General features: G+C 40.1%; 1 protein-coding gene across 7 annotated transcripts in view; it reads right to left on the reverse strand.

Annotated features, from left to right (window-relative positions):
• Positions 1–23,080, reverse strand: part of alpha-Catr (alpha-catenin related) — a 442,824-nt gene that overhangs the window by 42,113 nt on the left and 377,631 nt on the right. For 4 of the 7 annotated variants that reach the window (XR_010518373.1, XM_065232156.1, XM_065232155.1 and 1 more), the window contains 2 exons: positions 7,881–8,241; positions 6,995–7,102 (listed from right to left, as the gene is read on the reverse strand). Coding sequence is in view for 5 of the 7 variants with exons in the window: in XM_065232156.1 (XP_065088228.1) it covers positions 6,995–7,102; positions 7,881–8,241 (469 nt within the window). In the remaining 2 variants the exon portion in view is untranslated. The remainder of the gene's footprint in view (positions 1–6,994; positions 7,103–7,880; positions 8,242–23,080) is intronic. The other 3 variants (XR_010518374.1, XM_065232157.1, XM_065232158.1) reach the window with 1 other exon arrangement.

A 23,080-nucleotide genomic window follows, 5' to 3' on the forward strand; every position in this document is an offset into this window, starting at 1 on the left:
CGTTTTTACTCAAAAACATGCCGTGCGACAGCTCTTTCTTCATGGATTTTCATTAATATGCTTTCTATAGAATTGAAGTGGATCATTGACCACATCGACCTTTCCGGAGTCACTGTAATGCCCTGAAGGGAACCTGTAGTAGGATGCAATCACATTTTTACCCAAAACATTGCCATTGGGAAGCTCTACTACAGGTTCCCCCAGGGGGTATCCCGTGATTCCGAGAGCTGCCAATGTGTTCACTGATCCATTTGAAGTTTATTGACTGCCTATTCATGAAAAACCATGAAGAATGAGCTGTCGCACGGCATGTTTTGGTGTAAAAATGCAATTGTCCTCTGCTCCAGGTTCCCCCGGAGGCATACCGGAGGTACCGAGAGCGGCCAATGTGGTCAATGATGCATTTAAAGTTTATCGAAAGTCTATTGACGAGAAACCATGAAGAAAGAGCTGTCGCACGGCATGTTTTGAGTGGTTAAATGATCTGCCCGCATTCAGAACCCATCACCAGAACCGATTCCAGGGAAATGGCCATATCTCGATTGATTATATGATCTTGGCATATGATTCGCTTTAGAAATATTTCTTCTTTTGTTGTATGTACTAAAAAAAATATTTAACCAGCATCATATATAAAATTTCCACACCGGACAACAATATTAGTTTTCCAGTCAAATGCTCTTTGAAGATTTAAAATCGGATCATATTTGACGAAGTTACAACACTTCAAAGTTGACCAAAAATTTGCCTATCCTAGTTATTTTGAGTAACCCCTGTAGGTCAGTGGGCTCGAGTTAACTATCGATTCTGCTTCGAGTGCGATGGTTTCCAGGACCTCGTCACTGGGATGGTGTGGTATTGAGATCAGGGGTTGAAACAGTTGACGTTTTTTACTACACTCGCTTCGTTGTCGTGCGCGACAGTCTGTTTGTATTCGAACACTCATGCTCTACCGTCGTCTCTCTCACACAACATTCGAGCTAAAAGAAAATTATCAAAATAGCTATCATATGACATGTGTGATTTCGTTGTAATTCCTCAATTTGGTGTAAATTAAACCATTTCTGACCAGAAATATTATTACTAGAACATCATTGCTTGTTATTTTCAGAATTCACACAAGCACACCATCAGCAGCTCTTATTAAGAGAAAAACTAAAATACATACATTCGTGACGGTCTTCGGCGACAGTGTCGTATGACAGAGCCTGTCATACGACATTTTAGTTTGGTACTGTACTATGATAGCTTGTTTTGCAAGTGTCGGAGGCAAAGGCAGTCAATTATCATAGAAAATGTGTCGACTAACGTGACCGCTTACAAGACTGATTGAGATAACCGTCTCAGGACGGAGCGAGAGGAAGAGTTTCCCGTTGAGAGCAAGGACGGTAGAACGGTTGAAACTACCCAGGCAGACTGTGGATTACGAGGAGCTGTGTGAGGTGCATTCCCATCTAAGGAAACTGCCACTGCACGGATACGCAGATTTCACTCCTCGACTGATCATCGGAGTAAGCAACGCTAAGTTGAGAGTCGAGAAAGCGGTAATGGAGAGTTGCTTGCAGCAAAAATCCGACTGGGTTGGTGCATTTACGGACGACACGCTATCGAAAGCAGTCTTTTGGAGTACGTGAACACTCACGTGGAGCAATGTGAAAAAGAGGCAGATCTTCACGAGCTGTTCAGGCAGCTCCTGGCAGTAGACGAGACAAACATCAAGCACAGTCCTCAATCGGAGGAATGTAAGCGTGCCTTAAAGATTCTCCAGGAAACCACTCGGAGAGTCGACGGAAGATTAGAGACAGGACATCTGTAGCGAAATGATGATCTGGGCCTTCCAAACAGCTACCTAATGGCAGTGCGTAGAATGGAAGCGCTCGAAAGGAAGTTGTCCAAAGATTCCTACCTCGACGGGAAGGTAAGGGGACATATCGCAGAATATCTCGAAAAGGGGAACGCTCATCGGATAACTACAGCAGAACTTGTGTCAACGGAACCTGGACGTGTCTGGTATCTACCACTTGGGGCAGTAAGGAACCCTTATAAGCCAGGAAAGGCACGACTGATTTGTGATGCTGCAGCCCGAGTGAATGGCGTTTCTTTAAACGATCTAATGCTAAAAGGGCCAGACATGTTGACCGCTCTACCTACCGTTCTACTGCGTTTCTGGCAGAAGCCGTGGCATTCTGTGGAGACATAAAGGAAATGTTCCACCCATTCCGGGTCCGGAAAAGGGACAAACAAGCGCAGAGGTTCGTATTCCGAGAGTGTCCTGAGCAGCCACCGCAAGTTTTGACGTAGGACTGCGTCTGTGATTTCTATATTGGGGAACACTTTGTGAAAACCGAAAATGGAACATGTAACGAAATTATGAAAGATTTTGAACGTTAATAACTCAGCTGCATCTGGACCAATTTTAATAATTTTATCACCAATCGATCAGAAATATTTCTATGCATCGATAGCAGTGCTGTTGATTTTTGACAAGAAACTATCGAAAAAGTAGTTGATGGTAGTAACTAGCTGGGTGAACACTGAAATTCTGCGCCCTTCCAACCTGTCCCAGACACCAGTTCAATCCCTGTACAGCAGCAGACGGGCCGAGACTCTTGCGAGTGCTCAATCATTGAACCAAAGAATATGGGATTGTCCGTTCCGATTTGCTGATCAAGCTGACTACACGTCATCATCTTCCAAAGGCTGTAAGCCTGTAATACCATCCGCCCTTTTCAGGGCCACCAAGACTTTTCAAAAGTAAAATTTCTGAACATGTCCCAACTAAAATTCATTGCAAAAGGTTCTTTTCAGGGCAATCATAGTCATACTAAATAGTATAAACAAAGAGAACCCCGATAAAATTCCTATTCCTATACAAAACACAAGCTCCTGCTGCAGTTAACAAATAACGTTTATTATATAAGAAAACGTAGTCCTAGGTCACAATTGCGTACAACCCCATAGGGCTGTCCCTTGTCGTATATGTGATGGAAAACCACAACGTTGACGACTATCTGGGCAGTGTGGAGACGGTAGAAGAAGCGGTAGAGCTGATGGAGGAAGTGAAGCTTGTGCATTCCAAGGCTGGGATGGAGATTCGAAACTTTTCTTCCGAACATAAATATTCACCCACCATACCAGGATGCTCAGAAATTGATTCAAAGACCATCAGGTGAACAGCGATCTTCATAAATAATCATACCTTCTTTACATGTTTGAACAGCAGAATCGTCCGGGACCTCTTCTCGTGGTTCGAACTCGTTACCCGATGCTGGATTGCGAATCACCGAAGCAAACACAATTTGCACACGCACACATAACATTGCGTGTTGTGCTAAGCGTGTTTCGAGTATCTAGTTTGAAACGATTTTGAAACGCAGCATTGCGAACGGCCTTATCAGATATTTTTTAGATATTAAATTTTCTCGATTGGGCTCAAGCATAGAGCTTTGCGTTGACGTTTCAGCCTCTTCCTCTATCTAGCACACGGGAATAAATGGATTCATTGTTTTTCCACTAGACTGTTAACCTCTTGCTTGCTCTTCTTCGATTCATATGTGCAGAAGTGTGCCTCGGTTAATTGTCAAAAAGCCTTAAAAAGAGTCACGCTCAATGCATCCGGGGTTTGATCCGTTGGGGTAAATCTGACCGTTAGACAATAGATTTGGCAGTCACCATATTAAATCCGGATGCACCTGAGAGTCGATGGTTTTGAAACAGTTTACCATTGGGGAAGATGCATAAATGACGTAGAATTTTAAGGTGACCAGTCATGTATAAAAATACGTTACATAACTCAACATTCCTATATAGCAGTGATGCCACATATACAGATTTTTGACGTAGGACTACGTCTGTGGTGTCTATATGGGGGTATACTTTGTGAAAACCGAAATTGGAACATGTAACGAAATCATGAAAGATTTTGAATGTGAATAACTCAGCTGCCCCTGGACCAATTTTATTAATTTTATCAGCAATCAATCAAAAATATTTCTACGCATCTGCTTAAATTAAAACTTTACCGTTATTTAAAATGTCACTATTGAAAATGGTACGAATGTGCAACTTTTGCTATGATGATTAAAATTATCACCGATTGCCTGCGAAAAGCGATTTCCTTAACACAGATTTCAAAGTTGGATAAAATCCGGTCTCAATCACCGCGTGATGAGTGGTGGTGTTCTCCAGCACACAACGAGAGGCTCCTCGCAAGCAGCTAGCTATCAAGGCTACCCTCAATCGATTATATTTATTAATTCTGATAAATAATCATTCCTTACTTTTGAGCAGCTTGAATTCAATCTGTGAGCATCAAACCCAAAACGTTTTGTTCGCTAAATAAAATATGATTGTATTATATTCAAATGGGCTTGGAATCTTTTGAATGGATCTCTGATGGTCAGATGCCCTCATTTCTCGTTGGAAGGGATATTAGTTTCCCTTTGTTTAATTAACCATGTCATATGGTAACAGATACAATTTTAAATTAACTATATTTGTATTATTTGTATTATTTTATATTTGTGGGGCCTCATAGCCTAGTCAGTAAAGGCACGGTATTACCAAGCCGGAGGCGGCGGGTTCGATTCCCGGTCCGGTCGAGGGAATCTTTCGGGTTGGAAATTTTCTCGACTTCCCTGGGCATAGAGTATCATTGTGCTTGCCACACAATATACAAATTCATGCATTGGTATTGGCATCGAAAGCTCTCAATTAATAACTGTGGAAGTGCATTTAGAACACTAAGTTGAGAGCACGCAATAAGCTAATATGCGCTAAGCAATAAGCTTGAAATGCGAATAAGAAGAAGAAGAAGATATTTGTATTTCAAATCGGTAAACAATTCATTTTAGAAAACCCAGGAAATTTTCCGTTGGAAGCAGATTTGCCTTTCACTACTACTAAATTTGTTGTATTTTCTGAATTGTAGAAAAGATCCAAATCATTTAAAAAATCAAGATTATAGTATTTCGTGCTCTTAAAACACGGCAAATTATTTACATAGCAAATTTTAGTTATTTTTCAAGATTCAAAACATTGAACAAACTCCTTCGGAACTATGAATGAACTCAATGAAGATTTAGGTAAATCCACCCTTAGACCATAACAAATAAATTACTGTACCCGTTCGACTTTGGCACAATTTGCATTGGCCAAAAAAACACAAAACCGTTCGTTTTTGGCACTGGGTTCGGTTTTAGCACCATGCCAAAATCGAGCGAATTTTGAAAATAATGTAGGGGAATTTACGTATTCTCGTCAATCTAAGCAGCGTCTGCACTTCTACTAGCATTTTCTCAGCGTCACGCACATATATGATGTGTCTGTTTGTTTACATTCATCTGCTGCTTGCTTTTCTATCCATTCCAATCGACAGAATTTTTCAAAACGTTTTGAAAGCGTTTTTACAACGCTCCAAACTTCTCAGGTGAGTGTGACTATTGTCGGCAGCCTCTTTTTCTTCGGCAACCTTCCCATTAGAACTGCGTGTTAACCAGCTGTTCTATTATCGGCAACTCGAAATCAACCCCATTTTGTAGTGCGTATGCTTATTTGAAGAAAAATGTAGCATTACTGGATTGCTCGATCGTTCAAATATAATCAGATGGAAGCTGAAAGGCTAAACAATCGTTTGGACACATTCAGGGAAGTGCGTTGATGGGAAAACATAGTGAAATTAACGTTTAAATTTTGGTTGCCGAAAACAGTCAATGGGTGCCGAAGCCAACATCTACCCTACTTTTGTTCCATGTGATTATAATTTTTATTAAAAGAATAATTATTAATAACGTCTATGTAATAAAAATGACCCACGGTGGTTCATAATCATCGAAATCATAAATTAAATTTAAAATTAAAACCGTTCGATTTTGGCAACACTAAATTTTCGGGCTTGTTGCCAAAATACAGAGTTTTTTAACAGATTTTTGTCAGCCAGATACAGATTAAAAAGATTATTTGCCATGAAAATACAGATTGAAAATCAATAAAATGTGGCATCACTGCTGTATAGTTCAGTTGAGTTCATGCACTGATGTAAAGAGCGGGGGTCAATCTTCGCTTTCCTGTCAAACTTTCGTCAGTGCATGAACTCAAATTTATCGGTGCACTCGTCCATTGCATATAACATTACATTTCAAAACACCTGGTATGCAACATATAACGTATTTCTCCATTCAACGTTCAGAATTATTTTTTTCGTAGGAACCCTCAAGGTGAATGCCATACCCAAATCTGAACAAGTATTAGCTACTCCTTACCATCCCTCTCCAACTGGGAAGCTTTCTACTCTCTATATACAATTTTCACACTGACATCTATTCATATAAAATGACCACTAGTCTGTTATTTGAAACTTGGCATCTTCAACTATGTAAAATCGTTAACTTCACACAGAAATACCTAATACAAACATAAAATAGTTAAACAAGTATTAGCTGCCAATGAGAACGGAGGGAAAGGAAGGCAATCCTGTTTCACTGCGTTCAGCTGCTGTACGACAGAGAGAGAGAGAGAGAGAGTGACAGTGTGAACCAACCCTCGAAGTCCGAACAAAGAAAAACTCTTTCGCAAAACAGAACTTCACAAAACTCCTTTATTGTCGATTCTGCTCTTGACACATTTAACGTGATTGAAATAGTAGAGAAAAAGTTTCGTATGATAAGTTAGTTCTACAAACTACTCCGGCGAATGCGAGTGTGAGATGGATGATGAAGATGAAGATGGATGCTTTGTATTTCCAAAGTGTGGTGCGTTGAAATAAGGTAGTGAACGGGATGACTTCTACTACTCTGTGAGTATATCTTATTCAGGGGTTTGAGGGGGAGGGGTGCGATTGTCAGTTTGTAAATACGGATAGAACGATCATCTTTTCTGTTTTTTTTTTTTGCTGTTGCCGACTCTAGCGATACTTGGACAGCACAAGTTTCCGTCTGTTCCGGGGCAAAACGGTGGACGACGGGTTGTCTACTACTGCAGCTGCAGCCGGTGTTACCTTGTCTTTGGTGGACTTTCTGCCAAAAGTCGACGGTTCGATGGGGGTCGCGACGGTCGGGATGTTGATCAACCGGTTGTCGAATGGCATCCCGGTCAGTTCGTAGATCTGAAGATGGATGCGACACGGAGGTCCGTCAGTGTGATTTGCTACTTGAAATGGGTGATGGTGGAAGTTCTGTTTTCGATTTCTACGTCGATCGTCCATGATTCATTACAGAGGCCCTTTTAAATCGAATCGAACAACACTTGTCGCGACATCGTTCTCGGTAATTTGCAAATGCGAAAATCGATGGCAATAATTTATTAAGCGAATTGTTCGCCGTCCCGGAAACTTTTGTTTTAAATAATTAAAATTTTAATTAATGATTTGCTGTCGATTTCGCTTCAGTTGGCAGGGAAAATAAATCATACTTTTGTGATTGTGTGGAAACAAACTTCCCCGAATTGAGTCATCCCAGCAGAAAAGTTGAAACGGGACGAGCACAATTCGATTATGAACCCATCCCGTCTCGATTCCATTCAATTCAATTAGGAAGAATGACATGCACCTCCTCGTACTGGAACCACCTTTTTGCCGGTACTTTGATTTTATTTTCCGTCGCATCACGGCGAACAACAATCGTAGCCCGAAACGTAAAAGTTCGAACTCATGCACACCATGGAACCGATACGAAATCGAAATGAAAATGAAAATCACAGCATGAAATAAAATTCAACCAGAGCGGGAGCCGCCCCCGAAAATCATGAACGAAAATTGAATTATGTAAATATGTAATTCGAGATTCATCCCGTAGGCCCTATATCAGCAATATTATTACCGTTATCGTTATCCCCAATACCATCATCCTCATAACGGTCGACCCGCTGCCGGGTACCCTTCTTACCTTATTTGCACAGTCGAAACAGGTCGAAACCACCTTCGATATCACATTCATCAGGTTCTTCGTCTCCTGGATGACGTGGTCGACCTTGACGAAGGTAGCGGCCTTGCCGACGGTCGGATCCTTGACGGTAAACTGCAGCGTTTGCACGTAGGTTGGCACTTTGTCCAGGTGATCGAGTAGCTCCTTCTTCGGGGCCCCGGCCGGAACCTGGTAGGAGAACTGGCGGACCACCTTGTACAGCCGGTTGGCCTCTTCGGCGAAGTACTCGGCCTGGGTGAACAGGTCCTGCGTCGTCCGGAGCGTTCCCTCGCCCTTGGTGAACTGGTACATCGAGAAGGCCATCGCCGACATGTTCTTCGCCCTGCAGGGGGGAAAGAGAGGAATTTGATTCGTTATTGTATGTTTATCAAATATGTTATGGTTTGAAAGAAAGAGTCGCCACGTTGCTTGTGGGCAGCCCTACTTTTGCTCAATAAAACAGATGAAATTATCATTAATAAGTAAAAAAAATCTCCTTAAAATTGATCGGGTTGCTCCTTAAATGATTGATCAAAATATGTTAAAAATCTTAAAATGTTCAGTAAATATTTAAAGTACGCTCCCTAAAATAGAGAAAACTGTACATTAAGCATTTGAAAATGCTCCTTAGTATGCACCGCTTTGCACCATTTTGAAGTGTAATTGTACCATATATCATCGGAAAAGCTGCTGTAGAAAGGTTAATAAGTACCATGAAATCAGCTGAAATGTACAGTAAAAATGCACAAATGCACACAATGATTTACTGAACATTTCAGCTGATTTCATGGTACTTATTAACCTTTCTACAGCAGCTTTTCCGATGATATATGGTACAATTCCACTTCAAAATGGTGCAAAGCGGTGCATACTAAGGAGCATTTTCAAATGCTTAATGTACAGTTTTCTCTATTTTAGGGAGCGTACTTTAAATATTTACTGAGCCTTTTAAGATTTTTAACGTATTTTGATCAATCATTTAAGGAGCAATCCGATCTATTTTAAGGAGATTTTTTTTACTTATTAAGGAACATCGTCATTGTTTAATGATTCATTTACCTTTTTACCTTGCTTGTGGACGCACTTTTTTTATTTGAACTCAGAAATTTTGTTTGTGATTTAAAATGTTCAGTTCTCTTTCTCGCTAGCATGAACACTTGATAATTGGATTTGATTTATGAAAGGTTTTTCAAGCGCATTTTGCACCACTCCTGTATTGAAAATAATCCCTCAGAAACTTTTTCGCTCTGGCCAGTAAAAACATAGACGGTAATTTACGTATTCTCATCAATTTAAGCAGCGTCCACGCTTCTATGAACTTTTTCTCGACGTAACATACACACTTGCAGTGTTTATTTGTTTACATTCATCTGCTGCCTGCTGTTATATCCATTCCAATTGATAGAATTCGATTGATGGATAAAAATCGATTTAAAACGCTTTTTCAACGCTCCAAGCTTCTCAGGTGAATGTGACTATTGTCGAAAACCTTTCCATTTGAACTGCATGTTAATCTGCTGTTCCATTATCGGCAATTCGGGGGAGAGGTAGCTCATCGATTCTTCCGGTTCGCCTCCTAGCATCGTGCTATAAGGTACCAAGCGATAACCAGGTTAGTTGATCGATAGCTCGATGACGTCATTTCGTTGACGTATGCAATGGGAAATTCTCATAGCAGGCGTTGACGATGGGACGTTGTCGAGTTGTTGAATAGCAACTATCGTGGTAACTCACCGATTACCTGTCGATCTGCCAAATTTGGAAAGACGTCTGCATTGAATTGTCTCATATAATAATATTCCGCCCACTATATCACAAGAAATTGCGAGTAGCTGAGTGGAATGGAGATAAGTTAAGCATTGGGTACAGGACCAAGTCTCCCCTGGGTGGTGCCAGAAGATGAGCGCAATAGAATCATCAAGTTGCCATAAGGCACGGAATGAGACTATTGCATGGCTGGGTAGTCAAAGTCTTCCATTCGTTTGTCATTTCAGGTGGATTAGAGCAGGTTTAGGTTTAGGGTGGGCGTTGGCCAGATTTGGATTTTTCAGATGTTATCCTGGATAGGACCCTGGCATTGAACGTCGCGTGAAAGTGGAACTTAATGAAGGCCTAAGTACTTTTTCGTAGTTTTTAGTTTTCGGATTTCAAAGATCGTCGGTTACAGTGGCCTGCTTACTGAGCAGAAAAATGCGGTCCCAGGTCCTTACATATCAAAGAGATTTATGGTAAAATCGCTTGTGTATCGTGTATTTTGCGAAACTCGTTGTTGTCGTTGGTTCCGGGTTTGAATGGATACAAAAATTTGAGCAACGGTATTATGTGCGTTTTTGCTTACTGAGCAGAACATCATGAGTCTAATCTCAGGCCCATCCACATTCAAGATTCCCCTAATAAACGTGTACCATATACTGACGATATCTTAGATGGTGCGACCATACCACATAAAATTGGGATGATATCCCGAATTGGTGGTTAGGCGCATCTTATGGTTATTGTTTATGCGGGTCGTCAATCGTTTTATTTGTTAATATGACTACATGGTAATAACAGCAACTCGGTGATTAAAAAGGTGCTCGTCTGCCTAGTGCAAACGTTTTTGCTTACTGAGCAGAAGACCGTGGGTTTAGTCCCAAGCTCCTTCGCGTTATATGCAAGGTTGCAAATACTCATTTCAGCTACAATAATTTTTTTCGGAATAATAAAACCAAAAGATGGTATGATGGCATGTTTTAGTTGTGACTTACAGGAGGAGGTTGCAAGGTATGCGTTTGAAACATAGAACCTGTAAATTTTGCTTTCTATGAGTCACAATCAGTGATTTGCTGATCGCTGAGTGAGTGAGTGTGTGAAAAATCGCTGATTGTGACTCTCATGAAGTGAAGTAAACAGGTTTAATATGTCAAACACATTCTTTGCAACCTCTTCTTGTATCCTACCAATTCAAGATGTGATCATGGCATCTAATTATTTCATAATTTAAAAAAACATTGTTTTGGCTGAAATGAGAATTTGCAACCTTGGTTATATGATCGTTAGGACATCAATTCAGCTTATCGTTTACCAAAACGAACCGTGCTGCAAACCCAACCCTCTTACCCAACATCCCTGTGATTCATCGTGGAAGTGCAGAGGACTCCTCGGCTTCCATCAAAGCGAGTGTCACGTCAACACATTCCTACCCATTCCTTTCTTGACCTGCGTTCAGGCGCGGCTGGCGCTGGTATTGCCTAATTCGAGATCACCAGTTTTTACACATTGAGGATGATTGCTAGTCCCAAGCATCGTCTATTGGTTCTCTGTGTAATTACAGCTGATCTGGCAGTAACAGAGTAGCAACCGTGGGCGGTCAATCAAGCTCAAGCTCAAGCTCCATTATCGGCAACTCGAAATCAGCAAAATTTTGTAATGCGTTCAATGTTCCATTTCAAGAAAAACCTAACAAAATGCATTTTATTAGTCGCAAACACTCAATCAGATTAAAGCTTAACGACTAAGGAATCGTTTGAATACATTCAGCGAAGTGTTTTGGTGAAAAAAATGCAGTGAAAATACCGTATAAATTTTAGTTGCCGCAAACATTCAATGGGTACCGAAGCCGACATTTACCATAGGTATAGCATGGAAAATCATTTACATTCATTTCATGTATTCATTTACATTCATTTGCTTATAACTTTTGTCATCAATAGCATTCCGCAAAATGATGTATAGAATTTCAGTAGGTTTTGTTATTAGCTGCAACTTTTGCCCATAACTCAAATCTGTGTAAATACATTCACTAAAAAACAGTAGTGGATTCGTGTTTTTTTTTTAGGAACCGCAGCTCATCAGCTCTACAGCTTTCCCCTGAAGAACGCGTTTTTCACTGAGTTCTACCCACCGATTTTTCTCGGCGGCTTTTCAACCAAACTGTCTGATTTTCTGCAAGTGAGTAGTTCTTCATTGACACTAGTCAGTACCGCTTACCAACAGAGATGCCAGATTATTTTCTATGCAATTCCGTAGACTTATTCAAATCTACGGATTTCTACGGATTTTTTTAGTCGAAGGTGATATTTTTTTTAGTTCTAAGGTAATATTTTACGTTAAATGATAAATCGATGAAAGACATTTTGAAAAAAATACTAGGGACAGCCCTCTGGGGTTGTATGCAATGGTGACGTCGGACTACGTGGTCTTATATAATAAATGTTATTTTAACTGCAGCAGGACTTGTGTTTTGTGTAGGAATAGGTATTTGGGAGGGGGTTCTCTCTTTTTGTACTCTTTAGTATGACTGTGATTGCCTTGAAAAGAAGCTTTTGATATGAATTTTAGTTGGGACATGTTTAGAAATTTAACTCTTCTGGAAAATCTTGGTGGCCCTGAAAAGGGCCGATAGTAGTACAGGCATGAATACCATGATACTGTTGCACCTGTAGTTTTTGGCATACTTTCACTGATTGCTTCCCGGGAATCCTTATTCAGCCATAGCAAGATGTGCGCGTGAGGACTTCCACGGTGCTGAAATTCAATCGTGTCAACCAGCTTGTTGAAGTACACGCAGCACGTCACTGGATCATCATTCATCAGAGTTGCTCTTTGTAGTGCAGTCAATTCCTGGATAGGATCTGTTAAGTCATCGCCATTGTGTCCTTCTGACAATCGATGTAGGATATTCAACAAATGGGCCACTTCATCTCACTTGCACTGAGTGTGAGAAACATCGTACGCTTTCCCAATTGTCGCATCATGGTGAACAAATTTCTCTTCCTTTGTTGCCAATACTGTACTGAATTCGGTATTGATTTGAGGAAGGATAGATTCGCTCAATGCACTGCTCCATGAATAAGGCGGTCCTTAAGGTCCACGTGTAATGTTTGCGGTCGCTGTGCACTTAAAAGTACATTGCAAACCTTCGGAAACTCTAAGTCGAAGAACTTTCATTGTCATATACAACAAATGTGGTTTGGCCACAGGCCTGTCTTGACGACGAGTTTCACTGGATGCCATCATGAAATATGTCACCCGAATCCCTGGCTTGAATTTCCGTAGATGGCCGAAACAAATGGCAGGAAAAGCTATCTTTTCGCCGTGCTCGTCATATATTAAAGACAGAGGAACCCTGTTTTGCGCGGGAGCGATCTCCAGGCATTTGTCCTTATTCCAAAGGAGCGTTTCCTGTTGCCCAAGCAGCAATTCTGTCTCATTATACACGGCAATGGTGCGCAGCTCAATTTGCGGATCCACTGCAGGGGTTTCAAGACAATCTATGGCGATCTGATCAATTGTGATCCCGTAGTGGTGGTACAGTGGTGTCGTAATCTAATAAGAAAGCCACGCTTTAACCGTATATACTTTATAAAGCCGGACAAGTACAACGACTTATGGATTACGTGCTTTTTGATGAACACGGTGAAGACCTGATCATCATCAAGCTGACGGGGAAGAGAGCGTCGTCTCTCTTACATAACGCAAACGGTAGAACAACATTCGAGCAAAAAGAAAATTATCAAATGACTATCATATGACATGTGTGATTTCATTCTAACTCCTCAATTTGGTGTAAATTAAACCATTTCTGATCAAAAAGGTATTACTATGACATCGTTCCTTGCACAAGCACAACATCAGCAGCTCTTATTATGAGAATAACTAAAATACTTACAACCGTGACGGGCTTCAGCGACAGTGTCGTATGACAGAGCCTGTCGTATGACATTTTAGTTTGGTACTGTAATTTGAAAGCTATGACTACGGTGACCGCTTACAAGACTGGTCTCGGCATGACTTTTATTCGCCTTCACACGGCACCGTCCAAAATTTTTCTCTTCAAGCAAAGATTGACTGTATATTATGGGAACTTTCGACGGAGTGAAGAGATAGTACGAAGGCCGCCATGTTTCACGCACAGTCTGACGTTTGTTTACTCAAAAACCGGATAAGTAGGCAAGAAAACGGTTGACAAGTTGCAGAGGTGTATTTTACTTTATGCTTCTTTCCCTTCAGAATCAGATTGTAAAATTCGATTCTGAAGGGAAACGTACGCTGAAGAAAAAAAATCCGTAAAAACTGTACCGAATTCCGTAAATTTTGCCTACGGATCCGTATTTCCGCAAAAATTTGTAAAATCCGTAGATCTACGGAGATTTCCGTAGATCTGGTATCTCTGCTTACCAACCTACCGACACCAGGGAGGCAGCTCCCAAACCTGGACCCTACCTATCGACCCATCAACTCATGAACCGGGGACCAACGGCTTTACTTCCCTTTCGAAGGAAGGCGTGATTAGAGATGTTATGCCTCAGAACGGCGCCGACTGGGATTGAACCCAGGCCTTTTGGGGTGAGAGGCAATCACGCTTACCACTACACCACCGGCGCTGCTAAGAAGTATTTACACGCTATTTAAAAACTACCCAAATTTGGGTAGAATCCACCCAGATCTATCAAAACTGAACCTTCCCAAAAATGGGTAAACTATGATGGGAGTGACAAGTTGACAAATTAACAACGTCGATCGGATTCATGTCGATGTAGTTCATCTGTCAACTTGAAACTCTTTGACCGATCTGGGTGGATTCTACACACATTTGGGTAGTTTTGAAATAGCGTGTATAGATCCCCCTGCTATGAACAGCAAAAAAATAATTTTACTATCACATCACAGTGGATGTACTTCAATCGTGTCGAAAATATGGTGAAAAGGACCAAATTTTCATAAATACACTGCTTTTACAGCATTTATTCATTGTTGTGGCCATACAAATTACATGAGATTTTCGACATGATTGAAGTGCATCCTCTTGAATGTAATATTAAAATTATTTTTTTGCTGTGTGTAAGCAAGTAGTGGTAAGCTTGGGAAAGCATCACAACTACTATTACAAACGTGTGAACTGTCAGTGTCCAGAGCAGAAGATAATTTCAAGCTGAACTTTGCATTAGGTCCTAAGTAACATTGATCGATTCTCTTTGTCGACTTCTCTTTCGTTAATAACTTGAGCACATAACCGTGTCTTGTTGTGTTTGTCGTATTAGACGCTAGATAAAAGCTTCATTTATCAATTTGTATGCTTAAAATACCTGGAAATGTCTTTACATGGCCATTGGGACCTACAGAGAATGTCGACGAAGAGAATCTCTCAATGTTACTTAGGACCTAATGTAATGTTCAGCTTGAATTCGAATTTTTGTCTAAAAATTTCATCAATTCAGTGCCAACATTTCAAAGGGGCGTAATTGCTTTTGTAAACAATGACTTTAGTAGTCAATTTCTCGCGAATGAAATCTTACCTCTCCAAAATAACAATACTAGCTGGTAGAGGAAACACTCCACTACCTGCTGGTGTCATTATTTTTCATGAGTGAGCTTTTATTCGCGAGAAATTGACTACTAAAGGGGTAAAGCCATTGTTTACAAATGCCATTACGCCCCTTTGAAATGTTGGCACTGAATTGTATCCAGGGAAGGATGCAAGTCGTACAAAGCCAGTAAATATCCGAACCGGCACATGAAGCAGAATTCTGTGGCCAAACAGCGTGCAAGGCTCTTGTGTGACCGTGTTTTGATGAAACACAAGCGCTGCACTTTGATCGATGACGATGCATACGTCAAACTCGATTTTAAGCAGCTTCCCGGTCATAAGTTTTACAACGCGACTGGACGTGGGGATGTGCAAGTTCGTGTTTGCCGACAAGTTCGTGAAGAAGGTCATGATTTGGCAAGCGATTTGCAGTTGTGGCTGGAAAACGGAACCATTCGTCACATTCCCGACGCTGACATCCCAAGTTTACATCGAAGAATGTCTGGAAAAAGTCATCTTTTGGCCCGATTTGGCCAGCAGCCACTACTCCAAGGTATGCTGCCAACAAGATCGATTTCGGCGCCGCCGGGATGTTCTGAGGCATAACATCTCTGATCACGCCTTCCTTCGGAAGAGAAGTAAAGACGTTGGTCCCCGGTTCATGAGTTGATGGGTCGATATGTAGGGTCCAGGTGGTGTGGGAGCTGCCTCCCTCACGTCGGTAGCATTGGTGTTCAGCACGGAAAACAAATCAAAAAAAAGAAAAAAAAAAGAAAACAAGATCGATTTAGTCCCCAAGCTAATGAATCCTCCGAATTGCCCGGAGCTTCGACCAATCGAAAAATACTGGGCAATTTCAAAGCAGCGACTTCGATGAAGCGGCGGGGCAATCAAGGATATGCAGAAAATGCGGGCAAAATGGAAGAAATGCGCTGATTCCGTGTCCGTTTAACGCACCTCAACACCTTGCTGCGCAGATGACGATCCCTGGTTCTAGATATGAGATGCTAATAACATCTTAGATTTTAGATATTTTTTTCGAAAGAATTGATCATGTAGGGGAAATGACGGCTTCGGCATGACAGACTATTTTCGGCAACCCAAATTGAAACACTATTTTCACTGGATTTTCTTACGAAAACACTTCACTGAATGCATGCAAACGATTCTTTATGCTTTCAGCTTCAATTTGACTATATTTTTACCACTGAGAAAAAGCAATCTAGCAGGGTTTTCTTGAAATGAAACACACGCTCTACAAATTGTAGCTGATTTCGAGTTGCCGATAATAGAACAGCAGATTTACATGCAGTTCAAATGGAACGGTTGCCGAACAAAAACTGGTTGCCGACAATACTCGCTCTCACTAGAGAAGATTGGAGCTTTGTAAAAGCGTTTCAAAACAGTTTTTGACAATTCTTTCGACTTAAATTGTTAGAGCAACTGGCAGCAACAAATTGTAAACAAACCAATATTGCATATGTGTGCGTTCCATAGAGAAAAAGGCTATAGAAAGAAGGTCGCTGCTTAGGTTGCCGAGAATACGTAAATTCCCCTATAAAAGAAGGAAACATCTTACAAAAATTTAAAGTAATGCCTTTGAATTCTCATCAACATACTAATTCCTCAAACTAACTAGTTTTCAAAAGTTCGAAGTGTAAATTTTTAAAAGTCAATGTCTCAAATGCATATATCAGTTATAAGGGAAATGGATGTAATATCAGCCTAAATGCCCCTAATTTGGGCCCACACATAAATTCAGCTAACAACAAAATTTTCAATAACGACCAAAATACCAATGAGTACCGTCCCAATGACGCGTTCATCTAGATAAAATTGATTATGCCGACTGCGTTTGGGAAGAACGTTTATTTAATGAAAAATAGTGATAAAATTATCACTTTTTATTTGCGTACATTGGACAATAATATACATTACCACTTTTTCAATAGTTTCTTGTTGAAAATAATCACTCAAAAGTATTGCTATGGATGCGTAGAAATATTTCTGATCGATTGGAGATAAAATTATTGCAATTGGTCCAGGGGCAGCTGAGTTATTAATGTTCAAAATCTTTCATAATTTCGTTACATGTTCCATTTTCGGTTTTCACAAAGTGTAACCCTATATTAAAATCACAGACGTAGTCCTACGTAAAAAAAGAATCCTTAAATTCTAGAGAGACACATACTAGGCAGCGCTCCTCAATCTAAGGGTCGCGACCCATCGGTGAGCTGTGGGCCGCCCTCAGGTGGTTTGCACAAATTCTGGCAACTTCTTTATATGCTGTTTAAATTATATACAAAATTTATCAGATTTTAAATTTATGCTTCAAAATAATTTACGGATTTTCAATTCCATTTGTATGATTAATGGGTCGTTTGGGCATTTTTATGGTTGAGAAAGATCTATAACTTAATTCCTGGGCTATTTTTGTGTTTCAAAGCTGGTTTGGAAAGCTTGTGCCATTTAGAATTGTTTTTTGAGCAATTCTAAGCGTTTTCGTTTTATTATGATAGAGGCTGTTTTAGTGGTTTAAAGGTCATTATTGTGTTTTTAAAGCTATGCGTTTTTATGTGCTTTCTATTTACTTTTTACTACTACGTTGTTCTGATTCTAGTCATGCATTCCAAATGCTCTTTCAGTGATCTTTTACATAATTTTCACACATTTCCACAGTTCGATTTTTGACTGGTTTGGCTTTTTGTTGATGCTATTTTTTCTGGCGTTTTTAAGCTATTTCAGCATCATTCTGTTTATTGGCTTCAGGTAACCTTTCAGTTCGAATCCTTTTTAAGTGTTTTGAAACCATTTTTGAGTTTATAATGTCATTTTGGCCTTACAACATTTGTATTAAATATTGATGGGTCACGAACGTATGGAATTTCTCAAAGTGGGTCGCAGTGGGGGAAGTAATCAACATTAAGACAGTTTATGTTCAACAATTTTTCAAATTTTTCTATGAAAGCTACGAACAACCCCTTGACTCAATTCGATTGGGGTAGGTTTGACTGAATATGCGTTTTGTTTGTTGAAATTTACTTGAAATTGATTGCAACAAAATTTAGTGTCACTCCGTTCAAAACGATTTTTGCTAAATTATACAATAGAAAGCTAATATATTTTTCTCAAACTATATCACGTGATGTAGCTTGATAAACTTCACTTGCTTGGAAAATATAAAAACATTTTGAACGCTTTTATGATTAAAATATTTCCGTTGACTCTGCTGTCCAAGTGTTGACTACTTTCCTTTACTAGCAAACATTGCAACAATTTTTCCAAAAAAAATCAACGAGTTAGAGTTTTGGCGAAGACAACATTTCAAGAAGACTGGCAACTCTTCCATTTGATTCATACAACCACTATCTGACAGGAACAATCGCGTTCTCAAAGTGAGCGCTCACGAATCGTTAAATCGCTGATGGTGACGCACTGAAAGCAATATTGACAGGTTTTATGTGTCAAACGGGGCCTCTGGTAGCTACAAAGCAAGACCATGCTGGAGGTGGCTGGGTTCGATTTCCGGTCTGGTCTAGGAATGTTTCGGGTTGGAAAATTTCTCGACTTCCCTGGGCATAGAAGTATGATTGTACTTGCCACACAATTATACAAATGCGAAAATGGTACAGGCATCGAAAGCTCTCAATTAATAACTGTGGAAGTGCATCTAGAACACTAAGTTGAGAGCACTTGAGAGCACGCAATATGCGATATGCAATAAGCTTGAAATGCGAAGAAGAAGAAGAAGAAGAAGAAGAAAAAGAAGAAAAAGAAGAAGAAGGTTCGTCAAAAACATACTTCACGACCACTTCTTGTAACTTATCATTATAACATCTAATATGTTCATAATCCGGAAAAAAAAAACATTTTTTATAGCAAGTGAGCGAAAGTAACCCTGCTCAGAAGAAAGGTTAGTGAATTTGTTATTTTTTCTATTCGTTACTTCCACCTTTGCTTGAGCGTAGTGCCACTGTATCTGTTGCTTGGAGTCTGGCAAAATTGCCAGTCTTTTTGATATGGTGTCTTAGAATTTTGAACAACTTTTTGGGTCAATTTGGGACTCCTGCTATGGTGTATGAAATTAAAAATGAATTAATAATGTTACCATCTTCTTCTTCTTATTCGCACTTTAAGCTTATTGCTTAGTGCATATTAGCTTATTGCGTGCTCTCAACTTAGTGTTCTATAAATGCACTTCCACAGTTATTAATTGAGAGCTTTCGATGCCAATACCAATGCATATTGTGTGGCAAGCACAATGATACTCTATGCCCAGGAGAGTGATGCAAAATTTGAAATTTTCGCTCCACAATACTTAAACGATTCCAAATCGGATCCTGACTAACCTCTCAAAATTTGAACCCATTTGGTGAGAAACTGAGATGGCACAAACCATTTGAAGTTTGTTTGGGAATTACTATGGTAAAACCAAGATTTTTGGTCATGTCTATCTAATAATTCACCATATCGGTCTACTTCAAAAACTTTCAACTGTACTTGTAGGAAATTTTCCCAGCTACAACTTTGCTGAAGACCACGTTTTGATTAAATGCAAGGATCGAAAGTTATTAATGGTTCAATGCACTGATGTCTTATGATCATGCTCAATCAACTGCTCAGCAGGCAACATTATTGGTGTTTCTGGGGCGTTGAATAGGACACAAAAATCATGGCTATTATGTCACACTGCCAAATACAGTGTTGCCTACAGAGCAGCTGCTTGATCATGTTATAAGTTTACCAATCTCTTAAATAATTAATAACTTTTTCATGTCTCGTTTTACATAGAAACGAGCTTCAGCAAAGTTGTAGCTGAGAAAACTTTCTATAAGAATGGCTATCGAACTGTTTCGCAGCTCAATATGGAAAAAGACTAGAAGGCAATGAACAAAAAGTTGAGATTTCCCATAGTAATTTACATTCAAACTTCAAATGGCTTGTGCGAAGTCTGTTTCTATCCAAATGAGTTGTAACTTTGGGAGGCTAATCAGGACCCGATTTGAAACCATTTAAGCACTGTGGAACTAAAAAGTCAAATTTTGCATCAGTCTAATGCCCAGGGAAGTCTAGAAAATTTCCAACCCGAAAGATTCCCTCGGCCGGGCCGGGAATTGAACCCGCCGCCTCCGGCTTGGTAATACCGTGCCTTTACTGACTAGGCTATGAGGCCCCATTACCATGCTTCTGCGTTAATTTTCCTTCAGATGTCACTGCTGTTCTTAATGGTGTCATCTATCAGAAATTACGCATACATTTAGTTCCGTTAATTGTTAACAGAGAGTAGTGCAAACCAGTGGAAACTAACGATTTTCAATTGGCTCACTACTTGACTAGCCTATTGGTCCCAAGCAAATTGATTAACGTACCCCAATCTAGTTGAAATTCTAGTACTACACTATGTTTGTTTTGATTCGCTTTGAAAGTTTGACAGATAAAATGAGGGGTTCGTAGATTTTCCTATGTTTCGAGGGGTACATCGATTAGCTAGAGACCGAAGAGAGTACCAGAGCTGAGCCAAAAAGTTGAGCACGTTTCTTCGGGAGCTTTTGGTCTTAGAGCTACCTCTATGGTAGTGCGGTCAAAACATGTCTGGTACCTTTGTATATGCAGTTAGATTAACATCCAAAGTCCCTCTTTTTTACATATGCTGTACAAGCCCCGCTCCTGACAGGATTTCCCGCCATTTTTTATCAATGGGGTGGGGCAAAAAATGTATGTTGCGCTGAATATTTGAAAAAGGAGGGACTTTGGATGTTAATCTAAATGCATATACAGTGTAGCATACAGCATGCTATACACGTGGAGCACACATGAGCTGAATGTTATATACCTAACCCAAATCACATAACCAAACCCTTTTTAGATTATCCTTCTTCATTATCCTTCAAATTTCATGACATGAGCATTGAGTCTAATGCTGGCAATATTTTCCCATAGCTCGCATTTAGAACACTTGCAATAAATTACTGCTAAGGTATATTTCTATCCGAAGCATAAACAATTATACCAATTGAGTCACAAATCTCTTTTCCTACGCAAAGAACCAAGCCATGAGTCAACGTTGTTCGCGATGCCACATGTGTACATGAAAGTTGTGCAAGTTAGTTTAGGTTGGTTTCAAAGGGTAGTACTAGATTAAGTCTGTAGAATAAAACTAAAAGAAATGAGAAATAAACGACATTCGATGATTCGAATTGAAACGTAAGAGTCGTTGTACATTTTATCCGAAGCCCGTCAGTCCAGGCATTACAACAGGGCGATTGGTAATTCCTGTCATCTTTTTTAAACGTTTGTAGTTTCGGATGGGTCAATCACATACATGTCTACATATTTTTCTTTTGGAGTGCATTCAAATGTCAACACGGCTTGCAAATTCATTTTGAATTCGTTTGAGACTCGTGGAAATCATGAACGCGTAACAGGGAATTCGTGATAAGCCGCTCAAGCGGCACGGTGATTGTGAAATTCTGTTTTCGGACGAGAAAATTTTCCTGCTACAGGATCATCACAACCAGAAAAATTATCGAATGTATTCAGCACAATTAATTTTTGAAGAATTTAAAAAAAGGAAATTTGATTAGTGAATGGTGAGGAGAATTCATAAGAAATAGTAATAGATATGAATAGAATTCAACGGTAGTTCTGACCAAGGAAACTCACCGAGAAAAGGGAATTCCAGGAAAACTCTGAAAATTTACCTGAGAAGATTCGCAATTGTAGGCATTTTTTTGAATTAGTTTTAATTTGGGAACATTGAATTAGGGGCTGATCGAAATTTTAAAAATGTTGGATTGAATATTTATTTTTAACATTGTGGGCCTGGGACTTGTTGACTTGGAGACTGGAAGTTCTCGGGAATTCGGAAATATCGTTATTCCGTTAACAGGTATAATTGTTTCCCTAGTTCTTCATTTAATAGTAATTCTTAAAAATAAGATCATCCCCCAAAGTTTCTTCCAACTTGCCCCGGGAATATTCTGCCTTCTTTCCCTGGAAGTTTTCAACTTTCTCCTGATTTATTTTTTTCACTGTTCCCCGCACACACGTGCGGTTCACACGTTCCCGGAAGTATATTCCGTCTTCCCTCAGTAGGCCTACTGGTTTCTTCTGTAAGTGGAAATTGATTCTGACTTGTGTCTTCCAACTGCCTTTAGAAGTGTCTTCCAACTGCATTTTGAAGTGTCTTCCAACTGCCTTTGGAAGTGTCTTCCAACTACCGGTGGACGTGTCTTGCAGCTGCCTTTGGATGTGTATTCCAACTGCATTTGGAAGTGTCTTCCAACTGCCTGTGGAAGTGTCTTCCAACTGCCTTTGGATGTGTATTCCAACTGCCTTTGGAAGTGTCTTCCAACTGCCTTTGGAAATGTCTTCCAACTGCCTTTAGAAGTGTCTTCCAGCTGCCTTTGGATGTGTATTCCAACTGCCCTTGGAAGTGTCTTCCATTTTCGTTTGGAAGTGTCTTCCAACTGCCGTTGGACGTTGGACGTATGTCTTCCAACCTCCTTTGGAAATGTCTTCCAACTGCCTTTGGAAGTGTCTTTCAGATGCCTTTGGAAGTGTCTTCCAACTGCCTGTGGAAGTGTCTTATAGCTGCCTGTGGAAGTGGTCTCCAACTGCCTTTAGAAGTGTCTTCCAACTGCCTTTGAAAATGTCTTATAACTGCGTTTGGAAGTGTCTTGCAGCTGCCTATAAAAGTGTCTTCCAACTGCCTTTAGAAGTGTCTTCCAACTGCATTTTGAAGTGTCTTTCAACTGACTGTGCAAGTGTCTTCCAACTGCCTTTGGATGTGTATTCCAACTGCCTTTGGATGTGTATTCCAACTGCCCTTGGAAGTGTCTTCCAACTGCCTTTGGAAGTGTCTTCCAACTGCCTTTGGAAGTGTCTTCCAACT

The sequence above is a fragment of the Ochlerotatus camptorhynchus genome, unplaced genomic scaffold (genome assembly GCF_037179485.1).
Source record: "Ochlerotatus camptorhynchus isolate MF236.1 unplaced genomic scaffold, CSIRO-AGI_Acam_v1.1 ptg000364l, whole genome shotgun sequence".
NCBI lineage: Eukaryota > Metazoa > Arthropoda > Insecta > Diptera > Culicidae > Ochlerotatus > Ochlerotatus camptorhynchus.